Here is a 19,666-nt window from a genome sequence, read left to right on the forward strand (position 1 = left end):
CTACACTGCAATTAAACAGCCCTTTAGCCCGAGCCGCACGAGCACAGGGGCAGCTGTGGGTTTTTAATTGCACTGTGGACATACCCTGAGTTTCATGAGCATTCAATCACTGCAAAATATCACAATAAAACTCCTTTCCTTCCAATCCCAAATCAACAGTCTGAGCTGTGCAATCAGTTCAAGCTTCTGATACACATTGATGATCAAGATTAGCCAACTGTGGAAACAGCCTGGGCTTTTGGATTGATTTTTTTCTGATATAATGTTTAATGCAAGTTAGGCTCATTCTAGAGGAAACCAACATTCATTAAGAAATTACAGCGTTGTTCCATATGCAAAGCATTTTGTCGTCTAGCAGCTCTTTAAATTGCAGCGATTCTAATACCCACAAGATGTCTTGCTAAACCTGTCTACCTGCAATGTAAGCCCACGGTTTGAATTTAGGCTCAAGCCTAACCCTGCTTCTGACTACACACAAATCGCACTGACCCAGGTCCCATGACCTCATGGGGGTGGAGGGTCCAAGCCTGAGTCAAGCTGGGACCCAGGGTTCAAACCATGTTGCTTTGCAGTGCAGATGCTGCCCCACTGGACTTGTGCTCTGGGAGTCCACCAAAAGTATTCCACAGTCCCATGGGCCAACTTTCTTTGTACTTTGGACAGTCAAGTTTGGTGGGCAATCAGCTTTTCCCACACTACACAAAGAGCTAGAGTGGCCGCCTTTTGGCAGATCACTCTCCCGTCGACTCCGGTACTCCACTGGAACGAGAAGAGTAAGGGGAGTCGATGGGAGAGCGTCTCCAGTCGACATCGCGTAGTGTGGACCCCGTGGTAAGTAGATGTAAGCTACGTCGACTTGAGTTACACTACTAACGTAACTCAAATTGTGTAGGCTAGATCAGCTTTCCCATGTAGTGTAGACAAGGCCTGGGATATTGGTGGTTGGACTCGAGGCTGCATAATGCAGGGTAGATTTTGGAGCTCCAGGCTGGGACCCAGGGTTCAGCAATTCCTAACCTGGGGTTACAAATGAGTGTAGACGTTCAAGCCCTAGATTAACAAACCCAAGGTCTGCTAACTCAGGTTCTATTAACTCTGATCTTACTTTGGAGTGTAGACACACCCTTTATGACAAACCTTTTCCAGTGCTATCAGCCAAAAAGCTACATTAGGAAATCAAATCAAAGCTATTCCATTGATCAGAGCTCATAAAAGTTCTCACAGATTGCTAGATATCAGAGAGAACATTTATTGGCCCAAAATCATCTGCAGAATTAAGCATGCCCCTGTTTTGGTGCAACTCCCTGTTCGCATGGGCAAAGATGCCCAGGAACAGTTTGAGGGTTCCCTTTCAGGGAGTCAGTTTGCAAATATCACCCTTTAGGTCATATTATTTTTGGATCAGGTCCTGAAGACTACTCGGTTTTCACTCAGGCAGATTTCACCTTCAGTGACAGAGAGAGAGAGAGAGAGAGAGAGTGCCTGAGAAAAGAAACAAGTAAAAGCTGCAGGATTTAGCTCATTATTATTTTATCCAGTGCATCCCATTCCCTCCGCCACACACAGGTACATACAGACCCATAGGCAATGCAGGATTGCTGCCCAGAATATAGTCAGTGGTCTAATGGAGAATGTAGCAGCTATTTCATGTTTGCCAGAATTAAACAATTGGGAAGGTACTAATTGCCTTTTAATTAACCAACATGGTTAGGGCTGATTCATTCTCATCTGATTCTTTCTCACTTAGTAAATGTGTCAGGTGCTTCCAAATGAACAGGATGATCATGGTCTGTTTCACTTGTGATTTAAATAATAAAGTCTCTCTAGCTGAGTCCCTCCGAGAAGCAGAACTGAGAGCAGCAGCTGCCTTTGCACCGGCTGTTTGCACCAGATGTTTCCCAGAGATCAGTTCATGCCAGCTGGAGATCATGCAACATTTGACTTGTCACAGCAAGCAGAAGGTCCAGGGGAGAATGTTTTATATAAAACCACCAAAAAGAGACATTCATCCGAACGTTCCTCTTCCTGTGATTTTTGTGACTGTTCCTAGCATGTGAATAAAACAGCACCACAATGACACATGGGTTTGGGTTGATCTCTTCTTAACCACCATGCCCACTGCGCATCTGAGCAGATACAGGTTGGCCAACCTTCTGCTGAGTCCCTAGAGACCAATGCATTGTATGTGGCTACTTGCTACCACTAGGAGAGAGGCTTATGGGATTGTTGTATTTTGCACTTGCAGGTGTTGGTGGGAATCTGGTAGCCATCCAAGCCAGCCGCATCTCCACATTCCTGCACTTCTGGAGCATGCCTGGAGTCCTGCCCTACAAGATGAGGCAGAACTGGCCCAATCCATGCACGACGTTCTTCACGTCAGGTAGACAATGAACCCCAGGTGTGCACATCGCGAAACCCATCATCCCAACGAGAGCGCCCTTTGTCACCCTGGCTGGTTAAGGACCGCATGGGTTGCGGAGATTGCACTCCTCTTCCTTCCTGAGAGGGGGAACCTCCAGGGCAGGATTGAGGTGCCTTGGCAAAGGGCAGGTTGGGGGAAGCTTGTTCCTACTAGCTGTGCTGTACTTGCTCCGTGGATGGACAGGGAACACTGGCCTCCAGAGTATCTGTCGCTGGCAACAAATCATTTGAAAAGAAACTTCAAATTCACGCTCAGGGCGAGTCGCCCATTGTAACTGGGACCGTCCTAGATGCCCCAGTGCATGAATTAGAAGCGGACTGAAGCACGTAGTGGGGCCGATTCTGATCTCACTCATGCTGGGAAAATCAGGAGTAGCTCTGATCAAGGCAATGGAGTTACACTGACACAAGCAAAATCCGAATCTGGTCTGTTACTTTTAGATGACTGGCTCATGTTGCTTTTCCGTTGGAAGTCTGTGCGCTGACGATAGGGCAGAGTCAGAGCTAGGAAAGTGGATCACGGTGATTCATGGTAGGAGCTGAGTGGGGACCGGAGCTGCGTAGGATAGCTGAATGGAACAGCTGTGGGAAGTTAAGCAAGAGGATCAGGAGAGAATCAGGGAGCTGAGTATGTATGTAGAACATGGTTTTATTATGAGGTTAATGCCAGAAAAAGCTGCTGGGGGCAGTCCCAGAAATACTTTATATGGTGTGAGAAGTGGGATCCAGAGGGGTGGATGAAACAACTAGATAGTTACTCACGATACCTAATGTTATATTAAGGAACTGAGTATCCTTCAGAAATGAGTTGTCAACAGTCCATGTCTCTCTCCTACTCTCCTGGCAATGGTATTTAACATCTACAAATGTGTCTGTGGTCACTGAAAGATGTACAGCTTCATGCTTCTTTCCCCCTCAAGCAGTAACTGCTCTGGTTCATTTTAATACATGTGTTCTCTCCAGGGGTGAATTCCAAGTCAGCCCGCGTCCTGTTCCTGCTGGTTATCCCCGGACACCTGGTATTCCTGTACACCATTCGCCTGCTGCAGGGCGGGCACACAGCCATCACCGTCACTTTTGTGATGTTTTATCTGACTGCTGCTTTGCTGCAGGTAATAAAAAGAGCCCAGCTGAGCTGAGGGTGAATCTATCAGCCAGCAATGAAAATCCCAATCACTGTCCCTTAGTCCCAGTTGCTCCACACTGCCATCCTCACCCAGTCGCCATAATCCCAGGAATTATTAGTGGCAGGAGCATCCCTGTTCCAGATGCTGGGTGCATTGTACAGGCTCTTGTAGTTCTCTTTGTCCCACTGCAGCAGTAATATATTTAGTGGGCAAATAACTATGTGTAGTTTGTTTGTTCCCCCTCTCCCCCGTTATTGCTGGTCATCACAGCCAAAGGCAAGTGAGCAGATTTTGTGCTAGACTGGTAAATTTCCATGATAATTCTGCAAGGCGGATTTCACATGCCAAAGTGGAAGTCTTTGGGCTAGGGGAACTGGACTCTGTGAGTCAGAGCCACATTCAGCAAGGAGAAAACCAAGCACCAAGAGGCCTGAGATGGCGAGAGATCCCGCATTCGAAAATAACAGCCATACATAGACCTCAGACCGCCAGTTCGATCTGTTCTGCCTTTGCCCCTTTATCCTTTCACTGTTCTGCCTTCCCCATCCACACACTCCATCGTCCTACTCGCAGACACGTCGCTGTCACTTAAACTCACTGATTCTCCTGGTTCATTTGCCCTTTTAAATGAGTCATTCTACAAGTTCATTAACTTGCAGGGTAAAAGATTGTGGTCCTCCTTTTGCTTCCCTTTAAAATCAGGCTTGCAGCATGTGTGAATTCTTTGCACGTGTAAACAATTGGCTCGGCTTTGCCATCCTCTGCCTGTGATTATATGACACACAACCCCGACACCACAGTTGAAGTTGTTTTAAAAAAAAAAAAAACTTGCTATTCTGCATATCCACCATGGCAAAACCACTCCCACAGTCGGAGCCAAATATGAAAATACATGCAATAAATTACAGCACCGGTAATGGAATCTCAGCAACATCACAGCTGATTTCTAGGGGACCTAGTAGTGAAGGAAACACTAGGCGTGTGCTCTTTTTAATTGCATTATAATCTATGAAGACTAAGAAATGATGCAGGGGGAGGAGAGTTGTGCTTGCTATTTTTTCTGCTTGGTTTATTCCCTTTAGAAATGCGCAATCTTGTGGTCCCTGATATGCTGAGATGTCCCTTGGAGGACCTAGAGATACGGAGTGGGAGAACTCTCTCAATATTTAATTGAATTAAAAAGGCAGTCTTTAATCTTTAACAAAAGCTTTTCCTACAGCTGGTTATCGGGATCTTGAGGTAAATGTGAATGAAAAACAAATAAAACCACAAAGATTTTTAAATAGTCTAGATAAAAATCACTTCTCTTTTCAGTGACTCAGGGTTCACTTGCTTGGTATCTTTGATGTGATAAAAACCTACTAGATCTCCAGTTGGTACCAGGGAGACTGCCAGGAAAAACGAGGTAGACAAGACCCGAATCGCTAACGTAAAAGAGAAGCATAAAACCTCTGCCTACAGAAGTTACCTTTTGTGGGCTGGCCCATTGTTTTTCCCTACATTTTTTAGGCCCAATCCTGCTCACACTTACGTCTCCCATTGACTTCATTGGCAGCAGGAACTCCATCCCTCCATCATAATGACAGTGTATTCTAGCAATAGGTACCATATCCCAGCTGCATGCCTGTCACTCGCTGACCGCTGGGTCTGTCTTCTCTCTGGACAGGTGGGAATCCTGCTCTACATGGCTGATCTAATTGTGCGACTGGTGTGGAGGAGGGCCCTGGATCCAGACAACTTCTCCATCCCCTACCTCACTGCCCTGGGCGACCTCCTGGGCACGGGATTCCTGGCACTTTGCTTCCGCTTGGTTTGGCTCGTCAATGGGACTGAGATGAAACTGCGAAACTAACCGGACATCTGCTGCAGCGTTGGTCCATTGCTGCTCCACCAAGCAAGTCATTCAGTATGGTGCTTTAACATGGTCCAACAAGGTCGTTAGAGACTACTTCTAAGACTAAGTCTTTAAACTGAACGGGTCTGCTATCCTTGCCCACCCCTACTGACCACTGCAGTGCCTTACAGCTGTCTAATTTAGATCAAAAGAAGCAGCATCTGTCTGGATTTATCCAGCTTTGAATGTGACCTAGCCATCTTAAAACAGTGTACTCTGTCTATGTGTGCATCTATAAAACCAGGGGTTAAGGAACACAGGTCATATCTTGGCAAATCTGCATTTTGATTGGCTTAAAAATGTATGAATGTAACCACCTGGTAAGTAGGAGACTAATTCACTCCCCACTGAAGTCAATGGGAGACTTTCTATTGTCTTCAGTTAGTCTTTGGATCAGATCCTAGATGAGGATGTTGCAATGTCTCTGATCAGCAGTTAGAGCTCAAGTAATATTTTCTTGCCCCTCTTCCTCCCCAGCACATCCCTGGGAGCAAGAATCAATAAAGGCCTTAAACTTCTCTCTCCATAACTTCTGTATTCAGGGTCTCAAAGAGCATGTTCCCCATTGGATTGCAACTTAAGGAACATCTGTTCAGTAGTTTTTATGGTTTATGGAAACACAAATAAAATGTAAACCATTTCGTAGTGGTGGGGGTGGGATTGCCATTATTTTGATGTTGCTAATCGCTGGTATTGGCACTGTACTAAGGAACTGTTAGATCACTAACACCTAGACCTGCACAGCTTGGGCCATATTTCAGCTAGGATACATAATCCAGCCACCCCTTCAAAAAAATACCATTTAGCATAGAAATGTAGGACAGGGTGGGACCTTTAGAAGCCCTCCAGGCCAGCCCCCCATGCTGAGGCAGGACTAAGTAAACCTAGACCAGTCCTGGCAAGTGTTTGTCCAACCTATTCTAAAAGCCTCCATTAGGTCACACTGTTGATGCTTGTTGATTTCTGTAGAAGTCTTTGGTTGGTGGTGTTCCCCAGCCCTAAGAGAGGAAGCGGGGAACAGTGGTTGAGGGCACTAGCTTGTGAGACTAAAAACCACAGTTCAGTTCCTTACTCTGCTACAGCCTTCCTCTGTCACCTTAGGCAAATATGTGGGGCCAGATTTTTAAAGAGATATAGACACCCAAAGATGTAGGTAGGCAGCCAAGGAGATTTTCAGAAGTGCCTAGGTGCTTTGTGAGACATGTAATAGATGCAGCAGCTGGAGAGATTGCAAACTGAGTTTCAGTAGGGTTTGATTCAGTCTTTAAGCCAAACTTGTGATCTGGCTTTTGAGCATGCTAAAGTTTTAGACTGAGATTTTTCAAAGGAGCTTATGAGAATTAGGCAACCAGCTCCATTGAATATGAACAGATTTGGGTGCCTAACTCTGTTAGGCCCTGTTGCACATCCCAGCCTTAGTGCTGTCTGGATCTTCCTATGACAGACCATTATGAAGAAAGTATTTGCAATATTCAGATCCCAGTTTAGCTTGTGAACACCCCTAAAATCCTGGGCTGTTCAGCTCTGCGGTACTGCTTGAGGCCCTGTTCAGTTTGAAAACATAGCTCCGGTGACCCTTTTTCGTTCACAACGGTAAGTGCTGCAGCCCTGGCTGAATGGAACGTTAGCTTCCCGGATGGCTGCATTTCAGCATTCACATCCCATTGTCCTCTAATCATGGCCCTTTATGCGTTACTAACCATCTGCTGCCTGTGTGAAGTCAGCACAATTCAGTTTCAACCATGAGCGGATGTGTGGTAATTGCAGCAGCGTAGACAGGAAGACGGGTTACTTTCATTCAAACTGAAACATCGTTGTCATGAGCAATTACAGATGTGTAGGGAAGGGGGCGCCGTGCAGTCTAGGAGTTTGCAGATCTCAAGACTGTAACCAATTTTTTAAGAAGTGACTGTGATGCTGGCTTGAGAGCCTCTACAGAACAAAGTCCTCCCACCACAGACCAGGAACAGAATGGGCAGCAGCAGGGCAAACTTCCTGTGCCGATTTTCTAAGGACTCCCTTGTCTTTGCTATCTTCCCTACTAGGGTGGGGATCTGAGCAACTTAGGCAAGCCTCTTCCTAGTGTGTTAGCACAGTCCAGCAGGGACAAAAAGGAACCTACAGGTGGGAGCCTCATAATAAATCTTTCCCTATTTTAAGAGGAGCACTAAATAGGTGGTTGCTCCCATCATCTGCCCCTACAGCAGTTTTCCCTACAGATAGTCACCTGGGGAAATTCACACTGGTGCAAAGGGCCAGCACAAGCCCAATGCACCCATGTTGAGGACTTATTTGGTGCTGGCCTTCTGCACGGGGTTGAATTTTACCCCTAGTGACTGGGCCAGTCACTTTCCTGATTTATGATTCCCAGTAACTGATACATGGTCGCTCTTAGAACTTAAAGCAATAATTCACACTTCTAATTTTTTTTCTAATAAACAATATTTCTTAATGACCAGCTTTTTCTGGTTGTAAATATTGACAGTGTCCTTGGGCTGGAACATGTAATCAGTCCCAGCTGTGTCCTATTTAAACAGGCATGATTGTCAAGCAAATGCTACACCTTTTGACTGATGTGTTTTTGTGTAGGACAGTTTGACAATCCCAGTTGCGTCTCTGAGGCTGAGGCCAATATGCCTGGGGCATAAATAGCACTGACAGGGGCTGTTCGCTAAGGTCCGAGGTCTGGCCATACTGAAACTTTTGCTGTTTGGCCAAGCAGCAAAATAATTCTGTTGCTCTATTGGTGTTTCTTTTCTATCCTCCAGAGATATGATATAACACAGTGGTTCTCACACTCTTGATCAGGACCCCAAAGTGGGTTGTGACCCCATTTTAATGGAGTCGCCAGGGCCAGCATTAGATTCACTGGGGCCCAGGGCTGAAGCCGAAACCCAAGGGCTTCAGCCCGGGGCAGCAGGGCTCTGGTTCTGGCTCTGCTCCTCCACGCCCCCACCTGGGGTCATTTAGTAATTTTTATTGTCAGAAGGGGATTGCCGTGCGATGAAGTTTGAGAATCGCTGAGAACAGGAGAAAATGGTTTCTGTACAAGGGGCTTTTTAAAGTGCGGATTAAAGGGACATTTATTTGTCTTCTAAACCTGTTTTCTCTCTGTGTGTGTGTATATATATATATTTCAGACCTTATTTCAAAAGAGCTTCTATAACAAGAAAAGAAAAGGAGTACTTTTGGCACCTTAGAGACTAACAAATTTATTCGAGCATAAGCTTTCGTGAGCTACAGCTCACTTCATCGGATGCATACAGTAGAAAATGTAGTGGGGAGATTTTATATACACAGAGAACATGAAACAATGGGTGTTATATGGTAACACGAAAGCTTATGCTCTAATAAATTTGTTAGTCTCTAAGGTGCCACAAGTACTCCTTTTCTTTTTACGGATACAGACTAACACGGCTGCTACTCTGAAACCTGTAACAAGATTTAGCTTTAGTGCTAAGGCAGCAGGTAAATAGGCTGATGTGCACGTGACCAAATTTGAAAATGGGCCTCAACGTGGGGAAAATACAAGCAAGTCCCTTTGTGATATAGACCTGATCTTGGTGCTAAACTGTTAACTCATTTCTGGGATTTATCGATGCCAGAGGTCCTGATTTTCTGTGTCTTGCTCTTTGTGTTGTCATTCATATCTGTGCAAAGAGGATTTTCTACCATTCTGTGGTGGTAGCGGTTTTTTTGCATTTGCTTTGCAAAGATATTATAACACAAAGTTGAGGGCAGTGGGGAAACAAGCCCCAAAAAGGCGGACCTGCAACTGTTCCAGGCATAAAAATCCTCTTGGCTTAAGTGGAAGTTCTTTGCCTGGAGCACTGGCACGTCTGGGTCCCAGAACTATACGTAACTCGGTGAAAAGCCACGTGAGCCTGCATTTAGATGGATCTAGTATCCAATTTTAAAAGGAGGAAGGGGCGGAGTCCACTTTTCTCTCCATTTTTAAACCTTTCTTGTGAGAACAGTGAAAAACACGGATTGCCTTGGGCAGGGATAGAATGAGATTTTTCCAGTAATCTGAAAGGCACTTGTCTCTCAGGTAGCAAATGCCCAGTTCACTTTAGAGTCATTCTTGCCATGACACCAGCATGTTGTAAACTGAGTAAAACCCAGCACTAAGATCAACAGTTCACACCGTCAGCCATTACTAATATAACCCTTCTGCCTGTCAGAGTTGGCAGCAACAAGGGCCGGGTTCAATATCTAGGGGATCCATTCCAATAACAATGCAAACCGGGTCGAGCCCCCACCCAGTGACCTGGGACAACTATATACCACCCCTGCTGGGCGCCTCCAAGAGGCAATACTTCCCCTCTTGCAAGCACAGAGTCTGAGTGTAGCAAAAAGCATTTTAATAACAGAGAGAAACAATGTGGCATTATGTTGGGGAAACACCACCAACGGGATTCATAACACAACCCATGAGCAAAAAAACCCACCCCAAGCAAATTGGGGCGTGCCCCTTTCCCTTTGGTTCTTAAGTCCAGCAACCCCAAATCACCCAAAGTCCCAAAAGTCCAATGACCCAAAAGTCTCTGTCCCTGGTCAGGGCAGCCCCAGAGTTCTAAAGTTTATCTGCAGAGCTTTACCTCCCAACCTGGGTGGAGATGGGGGCAGGGGTAAGAGGCACCTTACATGATCAGAAGCTGAGCGCCCCACAGCTCCATAGGCCTTCGCTCCGCTCTGCCAGCCGCCCCATGAGCTGCTTTGCTCAGCTCCGCTCTGCAGCCCACCAGTAGCAGCAGCAGCTCCCGCCGTCCCACGAACTGCTCCGTGTCCCACCAGCAGCTCCCACCGTCCTATGAACTGCTCCACCAGCCTGTCCACAAGGCACTCCAGCCATCCCACAAACTGCTCCACAATATAGCTTCAGGCTCCGCCACTACTTAACACAACACTCAGTGATTTCACCTCTTAGTCAGGTCAGCTCTTTGGTGAATTCAGCTTGTAGTAGGGAAGCCGCAGTGCTGGTACACTATTAGCCCAGAGTGAGCTCAGCAGTCTGTAACTAGACTTCTAATAAAATCAAAATTAGCTCTGATATTCCACAGTAGAGAGAGGAGGAAGTGCAATTAGCATGTAAGGCCCTCACCAAGGGGCCCATACCACCAAGTATTAATACTTATCCCCAGCCTCTCTCAATTCACAGAGTTTTGGAACCCATGACCCTTACCTAGCGAGTGCTACTTAGTTGATGGTGAGTCCCTCCATCATAACAAAAGGCCAAGTACAGCTCCAAGCACAGTTCCCATAATCAGGATAATAACAATTTATTCTTCCTGCCCCAATAACAGAGACACTGAGGATCCCACAGCAGCCAAAGTGACCATTTGGGCAGCTTTGGCCTCATTCTAGGCAGGGTGGGTGTGCCTATGCAAATGAGATCAGCCCCTGAAGTTCTTTTCCACAACTTGCCACACCTCACCACCAGATGTCAGGGTGGAGCGCATCCTGACACTGCTTACACTAATAGTAATAAGGTAGTTACCACGTCAAAGATACGCTCACTCAGCCTCAAAACCCCATCCCTGGAAGCTAAGCATATAGTTGGCTGAGAGAAGAGAAGCTCTACATTCAACCTGAATCACATTTCTCCGTCTGGATGTAAGGTGATAGCCTTTGAGACCCCGTTTCCAAGCAATTCTAAAGTTGCAGGGAATGGGTCAGGCACCCATAGGCTGAACCCAAACAAACTCGATGAGAATCAGAAAACCCCATAGCACTTCAAGAGTTGCTCCTTGGTCTCCCTCCTGAGAGCGTCTTAGCAGCTCTGGGGTGCAGTCTCAAGCCTTCCCTACACTGTGAGGGGGCTTATTCCTTCACCCACTTACTTCCCTGATCCTTCTCGCATGAACAGAGAGTAACAATACCCGAAGTCCAAAGGTGCAAACAATACGATGTTTATTGGGGTGAACGTCCAGCAAGCATGAGTACAGTTTCCTTCCTTAGTGTCCACCTTCCCAGCTCTGACACTACAGAGCCATACCTGTGTCCCTGTTCCCGTTCCCATTCCTGCCCTTAGCCAAACATGATTCCAATTTCCCCACCCCCATTCCCTGTTCCCATTTCCCCCTTTAGCAAAACATGATTCCAAGTTCCCTACCCCCATTCCGCACACACCCACTTCCTGCTTGACTGCAGACTATATAGTAAAACTTGAGTTCTGCTTAGCTATACCTTAACCAATCATTTTCCTGAAATTTAACTAACCAATCCTAACATATTGTAACATGATTATGTAACCAATTATATCCCACCGCCTTAATTAGTTTACACCCAGCAAAATTAATTATACAGCAGTCAGAAACAATCACAGACCCAGACAGAGATTATACAGACAAACAATGGCAAAGTGACAGGTTTCAGAGGAACAGCCGTGTTAGTCTGTATTCGCAAAAAGAAAAGGAGTACTTGTGGCACCTTAGAGACTAACCAATTTATTTGAGCGGGCTCACGAAAGCTCATGCTCAAATAAATTGGTTAGTCTCTAAGGTGCCACAAGTACTCCTTTTCTAATGGCAAAGTGGGAACTATAATGACAAAACAATACAGAAGTGAGGATTTCACATCCCAGCTATTGATAAGTGAGTTCTTGCCAGACAGGATGCTATCAAACTAAGTTTCCTTTTACATCTTCTGGGCACTTCCCTTTCTCTGGAGGCGATAGGCTTTATCAGGACAGGATTGTATTCCTAAGAGCCCAATAGCACCTTATTTCAATGTGACTAGTTTGGAATGTGAGGATGTGACCAGTCGCTTCCCAGCTTATGGCTGCCTCTGCTGCTTAGCCAAAGGCCTTAGCCTAAGAACAGGGCCTCAGACTGTCACAGTAAGAGAAGGCCCTTACACTGGCCGACAGTGATTTTGATTCTCTCTTTTATACCTCTAGAACTAGCCAAGTGATAAGAATACACCTAAATTCTTAGAGTATAGGCCTTTACAGACAGGCCTGAATATCTATATCCTAACATACACTACATAGTTTTGCCTTTTGCCGACAAAGCAGTGGAGGTGCACACACTGCAAAGCTACTTTTAGTGGCAAAATTCTGTTGTTTTGCATACAAAAATAAAACCGCCTCCACGAGAGGCATAGGGCTATTTGCGGGAAAGTTAAAGCAACGTGTTACTGTAGATGCTGCCGTTCATTATGGCGCCATAATGGGCCTACCCCAATATCCCACAATGCCCATCGTGACCACACTGCTGTCTGTTTTGAACGCTGCTGCCCTGCATTCCAGCTACACAGGCATGCGCCTAGGGTTGCCAGGCGTCCAGTTGTCTCGGGGAACGCCCGGTCGAAACGGGACCCTGGCAACTGCAATTAGCACTGCTGACGGGGCCATTAAAAGTCCGGTTGGCGGCATGGCGGCGCCCACAAGCGGTCGCCAGGTCCTTGCAGCCCCTAGGCACATGGGCGGCCGGGTGGCACTGCGCTTCCCCCACCCTGAGTGTCAGCTCTGTGGCTCCCATTGGCCGGGAACCGCGAACAATGGGAGCTGCAGGAGTGGCACCTGTGGGTGTGAGGGCAGCGCTCAGAGCCTCCCTGGCCGCCCATGCACTTAGGGGCTGCAGGGCCCTGGCAGCCCCCTCTTTCACCTCAAACCCCTCATCCTCAGCCCCACCCCAGAGCCTGCACCCCCAGCCAGTGTCCTCACCGCCCCCGGCCCCCAGCATGGAGCCCTCTCCCACACTCTGAACCCCCCAGCCCAGCCACCCCCCCCCACAACCCAAACTCCTCAGCCCCACACTGACCCCACACCCCCATCCAGCACCTTCACCCCCTCCTACGCCCCAACCCACTGCCCCAGCCCAGCCCCCTCCCACACACACCCCAAACTCCTCATCCTCAGCCCCCACACTCCCCGCCCCAGCCCGGTGAAAATGAGGATGTGAGTGAGGGTGGGGGAGAGTGAGCGATGGAGGGAGGGGGGAATGGAGTGAATAGCGGCAGGGCCTTGGAGACGGGGCAGGGGCAAGTTAAAGGTGTTCGGTTTTCTGCAATTAGAAAGTTGGCAACACTCCCCCCCACTGTGCCCCCAAACCCATTTGCTCCTTTCTCCTCCCTCGGCCCCAAGATTGGAGAAGCCCTGTCTCTGCGCCTTGCCAGGGCGTACAAGCTCCTCCAGTCCCAGGGCCCCAGCAGGGGTCCATGTGCTCGGGCTTCTCCTGCCACGCCCTGCGCTTGTGTGGGGGCCCAGGGTCTGGGCACTGGGGCATCTCCCGCCCCGCTCCCCCAGCGTGTCTGCCAGGGATCAAGTCGGGGCACTGGGGCGTCTCCTGCTGCCCCACAGCTTCTGCCGGGGATGGGGTCGGCAGGGAAGGGGAGGCACTGGGTCTTCCACTGTCCGGAGGCTTCTGCCGGTGGGGGCTTCCCCTGCCGCCCCACATCTTCTGCTAGGATGGTGGGGGAGGGGCTTGGTCTTTCCCCCGTCCCACAGCTTCTGCCAGGAACAGGGTTGAGGGATGCTGGGGGGCTTCTGCCAGGGATGGGGTGGGCGCGGGTGTCTTCCCCTGTCCCATGGCTTCTGCTGAGGAGCAGAGTCGGGGCACTGGGGCTTTGCCCAGTGGCAGGGGCACTGAGCGGTGGATTTTTTTTCTGGGGCCTCCCAGTTGACCAGGGCCCTATCGGCCCTATCGGCCCAGTGGCTAATCCGCTACTGTCAACAGCGCAGGGTGCGGCTCGTTGGTCTGTGGGCGAACTCGGCAGGAATCCTGCTCTCCCCAGCACGAGGAACACGGGCAGGCACAGCGGGCTGCTGCTGCAGAGGGGACATGGGGGAGCTCCTGCTGTGCTGTGCAGATTGGTTTGTCTGAACTTAGAGCCAGCATGTCGGCCCCCGCAACACACACACTCCCCCAGCACACACTGTGGGGGGGGGTGTGTGTGAGAGTGTGTGCTGGTGGGGAAGCGTGTGTGTATGTGGGGGGGGGGGTATGTGAGAGAGACAGAGTGTGTGCTGCTGTGTATGTGTGTGTCTCTCTCCCACATACACACTGTCCCAGTTCGCACACGGTCTCTTCCGCCCCCACCCCTTCAGTTGAAAGGCAGTTGGCAGTCCAGTAGGCTGTCCATGGAATGATGGGATGGAAAAACCTGCCACCTCCGACACTGCACCTGCCCCATGAGGCACCGCAACCCCTTCCTGAAGCACCCCGCGGCCAGTTGCACAGTGGGATAGCTACCCACAGTGCACTGCTCTCTGTGGGAATGCACAAGCTGCTAGTGTGGATGCAGTCTGCTGGCACAAGGAGCGTAGTGTGGACATGCAGCAGCGGTTTAATTAAAACAGCTGCTCTATGTCAGTGTAACACCGACAGACCCCAGTCGTTGGCAGGAGGGCGTGAACGTGGGACCTCTGGAGCTAAATGCATGAGCCTCAACTCAGTGCCACTAGAGGGGAACAGAGCACCACACCCAGGAGGTGTGTGGGTTACATCAGCATACCTTTAGTCAACAAAACTCTATAGTGTAGCCAAGACCGCAACCAGTCAGGGTAGCCCGAGGGCGAAGAGAGGCAAGGCAGCTTTATGGCTCCCTCCCTCCAGCATGCTGCCACCACAGAACCTGCTCCAGGGTGAGGGAAAGCACGTGCGAGAGAGAAAGCACCAGCCAGCCGCCTGTCCCTTCACAGCCAGGGGGCAGAAAGGTAGCGGAAAAAGGAGATACACAGAGTCCCTGTAATAGGCATAGAAGTAAGGTGACCATATTTCCCAAAGTAAAAAATGGGACATTGCGTAGGGCTGGCCTGAACCACCTGGCATTACCACATGGCCCAACCCCACAGCGCCCAGGGCTACGGGCTGGACACCTCGCCACCCCCCCCAACCCTGGGGACACACCCCACTTTTTGGAAAAGTGTACGTTTGTTCCTTTTGCTCTTGATCAGTTGGCAAAAGCAATATGTGACAAAAGCCGAGTTTTGCCAAAAGAAGACAGGACCATCCGGGATGGGGCTTAAAAAGGGGACTGCCCTGGCCAAAACGGGATGTATGGACACCCTACGTAGGAGGCAATGAGCAGCACACAGAGCCCTTGCAGAGAATTGGATAGTCTGATATCGAGTGAGGAGGAGGGGTTAACCGAGGACACACAGAACCTGGTGGGCGGAGGAATGGGGGACGGGGTACGCAAATGCCTTGAATGGGGGTGGGACATGTGAGACCCTGGGATGCAGGGGAGAGGAGACCAGGCAACACACAGAATCTCTGGCATGAGGAAGGGCGTTAGGAGAGGTTGCTGGGAGCCCCTGAAATAGTGGGGGAGGGTAGGGTAGCACACAGGCAGGGGGTGGGGGAAATGAAGGGCTGCAAGGAGTCACAGGTGTGCGCAGTGAGTGCAGAGTCTAGCCGTAATCAAGTATGCACCCCTCTAGCATTATCTACAGTTTAGAGGTGGGGCAACAGGCCCAGAGCAGTTAACGCTCAAGCTCCCACAAGTTACAGGAAGAATAGACCACTGGAGTGTCTGCTACTCTGCCATCTAACCCACGCTACCACTTCCACTGCATCCATCGCAGAACAAAGCACCACAGGCTTGATTCTGCTCTGGAAATTACGTCAATAGAGTTACAGCAGTGTGAAGCCACTGTGAGAGGGGACTCCCCCCCGATTTCATGTTCAGGTGGCCCGAGCTGCCTGGTGAGCTAGCACCTTGCCCCATTTAGCCTTATTTACTGAAAGCATCTGGTTTAGAGGACTTAAAGCCAGAACTCAAAGGGCTTTAGGTGCCTAATCCACAGGGAGTTAGGCACCTGCATCCTGTTGCAGAACTGCAACTTCAGTGGAGTTACTCCTGCTTTACCCCCATGTAAGAGAGCAGAAGTTGCCCCTTTCCCTTGGTAAGATCCCCTTCTTGTTCCATTATGCCTTCACTGTTGAGGAACAAAAGGGCTGGGACTGCAGGAACAGCCTGACCCGTGGCCAGCTGAGGAGCATCACCACTGCAGCTAGAACTTGCTTTCAGCAAAGGAGGCGATGACTTCGGCCTCCTACCGGAGGAGGGAATAGGGTTGGTGCAGGGGGAGAGGGGGAGCAGTATTCCCCAGCATACACTGCCCCCGTAACCTCACCAGCGGCGGTCATAGCATAAGCCAGTGTTTTTCCAGAAGCAATGCCTGGTTAGAAGTGCAGCATTCTCCCAGGGTGCAAGAGCCAACAGGTAAACACAAGCAAATCTGGGGGGCGGGGGGGGGATGAAAAAACCTTCACGACGAACACTGTCTCCAAAGACATACTTGACAACACAGCTGTATTTTTCCCCTTCACAGGAAGCCTGTTTATTCCTCCAGTTGGTTAAACAAGGCAATCAGTGTCACCCAAGAAGCGCTGAAAGGAAACCTTGGCATCACTGAATCTCAGTTTTGTTTCACTGGCAGAAGAACCTTTATGTCATTAAATAAGCCGCTGGGCGGGGTGGGGGGAGGGGTGTTTAATATCAGGCTGTACAGGAAATATGGTTTATGGTCTGAAGAATGAAGAGCAGTGTAGTTGGGACTGCTTAGAGAAAGGCTCTGTCTTTCCCTTCGCCACTGTGATGCCAGAAAAGCAGAGCATTAAAGCCATCAGTTTTTTTAAGTTTATAATATATACGGTAATTTGCATTTTTATGCATTTGTATTGCAATAGCACCAAGAGATCCCAAATAGGATCTGGCCCAGTTGTGTCAGGCCTTGTATAAACACACAGGAAGGCCCGGCCCCTGCCTTAACATGCTTACCGGAAGCTTTTCCTCTATAGATCTGAAAGCATTTTTGAGAAGCAGGAGTAAGTACCCGCACACCCATTTTACAGTTGGAGCCTCTGAAGTGCTGAAGGAGAGAAAGACCAAAGTGGCCCCTAATTTTTTGGATGCCCAACCGCAACTGCTCAGCAGTGTCAGGCAGCCACAATGCCAACTGACGTCACTGGGTTGTGTGGCTGCACCGCAGCACTGAAAAATTAGGCCGTAGGCATTTAAGGTTGGACATCAAAAGAAACAGAGGGTACTTCTGCCAATATGGGCCTAAGTGACACAGCAATGCAGTGGACTAAACCCCAAGTTTCCTCATATTGCTCAGTGTAAACTTGTCAAGGTTGTGAGGCCTGAGAGTTGATCTTTTGCCCCTCCTTTCGCATGTGTACAGCACCTTTCATCCAGGAATCTCAAGCCACTTTGGTAAAGATCATGACACACACACACCCCTACTTTACAGCTCACAACACAGGGCTTCTGAGCCACCCTTATCACTAGGCCACATCCCCTTCCTCTTGTTTAAGGATTTGCTGCTGTTGAAGGAACTGTACATTCCCCAGAACTCACCCTCTGCCATTTCAACACCTTGACTCAAGAGCTGTGTCTCTCACAATGCCTGATGGGTATCGCACAGGTGGAAGCATCTTACGATCAATGGGAAGGATTCAATTTTTAAATAAGTACCATCTGAGGGCTTGTGACTGAATGCACCCCTGTATTCACAGCCTACACACTATTGTAATAATCTTTGTACAAAATCAAAAACTAGTAACTCACTGGTCAATGATATCATGGTGAAATAGATGTAGCAACATGATCTGTAAAGTTACAAATTCCCCCTATATGATGGTGGTAGCACATGTTCAAACCCACATACCCCTGCTTAGGCAGGAGTGGTTTAGCAGGTCTAGCTTAAACAAAGGCATGTGTGTTTAATCTCAGTTTATGTATAAGTAGTAAACAGGGTCCTTGAGACAGCAAATCTGCATTTCAGCATACACAGGGGAAAAGAAAGAGCACAGGGGCACCTGTACCCCCATCCCCATGTTGCCTTCTTTGAGTAAATTTTGCTTTCAGGGGTAAGCCTCAGACTAATCCACTTAAAAGGGGGATTGGACTATAAAAGTGAGGGGCAAAAACACACCAGTCTCTCTCTTGCGTGCATATGCCCTCTCAGACGACAGAGGAACCAGCCCTTTGGCCTTTTGGGGCAGATCCTGACTTGAGAATTCAGGCAGCCTGTTGCTAGGATCGTGGAAGGATTTTTACCTTGAACCCAAGTCTAGTTTGTAAAGTTTTAGTTGCTAGAAAGCGTTTTGTCTTTATTTTTCTTGTAACCATGTCTGACTTTGCCTTATTCTTCTATTCACTTATGTTTAGTTAAGTACACTGAGAGAGATGTTGTTTTATTTTTTAATCAAAACTAATCCGGTGTTTAAAAGGAATTTTTTGGTAACGCCAATTAAAAGAACGAACTGTTGTGTATTGACCCCTTGCAGGGGCAACAGCCCTGTACTATCTGAGTACTCTCTACTTTCCCAGGAGAGGGAAAATATAAGACTTGGAGTGCGTTGTGGTCACCCTGCAAGTAGTAACCAAGGCTACAAGAAGCCAGAGTGTGTTGCTGACAGGAAGCTGGGGTCAGGGCTGTGCCTATACACAGACACTGTGGGTGTAACCTCCATGCTGTTTATGAAGTGCCCAGGTTGGGAGCTACAGCAGCAAAGCATTGCGGGACACCCCAGGTTGCAGGGCAGGTGGTGATACAACCCTTCACTAGTCTGCATTGCACCCCAGAATATGATAGGGCTGCTGTTGTTTTTTACAGCAGGATTTGCACATTCATTCCTCACATACGGCTGAGCTGACCTGGATTTTCCATTCATTTCTATTCTCTGACAGCGACTAACCCAGAGTTAGCTTTCCAGGGTTTGAAGTGATTTTCCTTCATGCATACAGCCAAGGTACAGCGCACTCTGCTAAGCTAATTGTGGGGTACCTGCTGGTGTCACTCAGCCAAAACCGAGGGTTCATACAGAATCTGCCTTCATGACACATGGATACGTTGTTCAGTAGGGATGAGGTCAAGCCACAGTCCAGATCCAAACTCTACTAAAGTTCTGGCTGTGATCTCAGCCCAGACCATGCCAAAAGTACAGTGCATTCCCCCTTCATCTAGGCACAAATCCCTTTATTCCAATGGGACAGGATTTGGCTCTCCAACTGCAAGGCTAGTTACTTACGGTGGTAGGGGGTTACTTTGTCACTCCATCAGTGCAGATGGGGCCATTAAAGGAAATTTAGGAGCCAACTTCACTTTATTTAAATAGCTGCTAGTGCTCAGCTTGCTGCTTTCACCCTTTGGGAAGGAGGCTGGGGCAAAAGTTTGTTTCTCAAGCAGAAGCAGCTCAAGATTAAGGACCCACCCAGAACAAATGAATAAGAGAGAGCCATGCCCTGCACGAGAGAGAATTAAAGT

At 48.6% G+C, this 19,666-nt stretch overlaps 1 protein-coding gene across 4 annotated transcripts in view; it reads left to right on the top strand.

Annotated features, from left to right (window-relative positions):
- Positions 1-8,541, top strand: part of SLC41A3 (solute carrier family 41 member 3) — a 36,212-nt gene extending 27,671 nt beyond the window's left edge. For all 4 annotated transcript variants that reach the window (XM_075130298.1, XM_048859526.2, XM_075130299.1 and 1 more), the window contains 3 exons: positions 2,246-2,380; positions 3,385-3,533; positions 5,215-8,541. In XM_075130298.1, coding sequence (XP_074986399.1) covers positions 2,246-2,380; positions 3,385-3,533; positions 5,215-5,400 — 470 coding nt within the window. In that variant the 3' untranslated portion in view covers positions 5,401-8,541. The remainder of the gene's footprint in view (positions 1-2,245; positions 2,381-3,384; positions 3,534-5,214) is intronic.
- Positions 8,542-19,666: the final 11,125 nt, after the last annotated feature.

The sequence above is a fragment of the Caretta caretta genome, chromosome 7 (genome assembly GCF_965140235.1).
Source record: "Caretta caretta isolate rCarCar2 chromosome 7, rCarCar1.hap1, whole genome shotgun sequence".
NCBI lineage: Eukaryota > Metazoa > Chordata > Testudines > Cheloniidae > Caretta > Caretta caretta.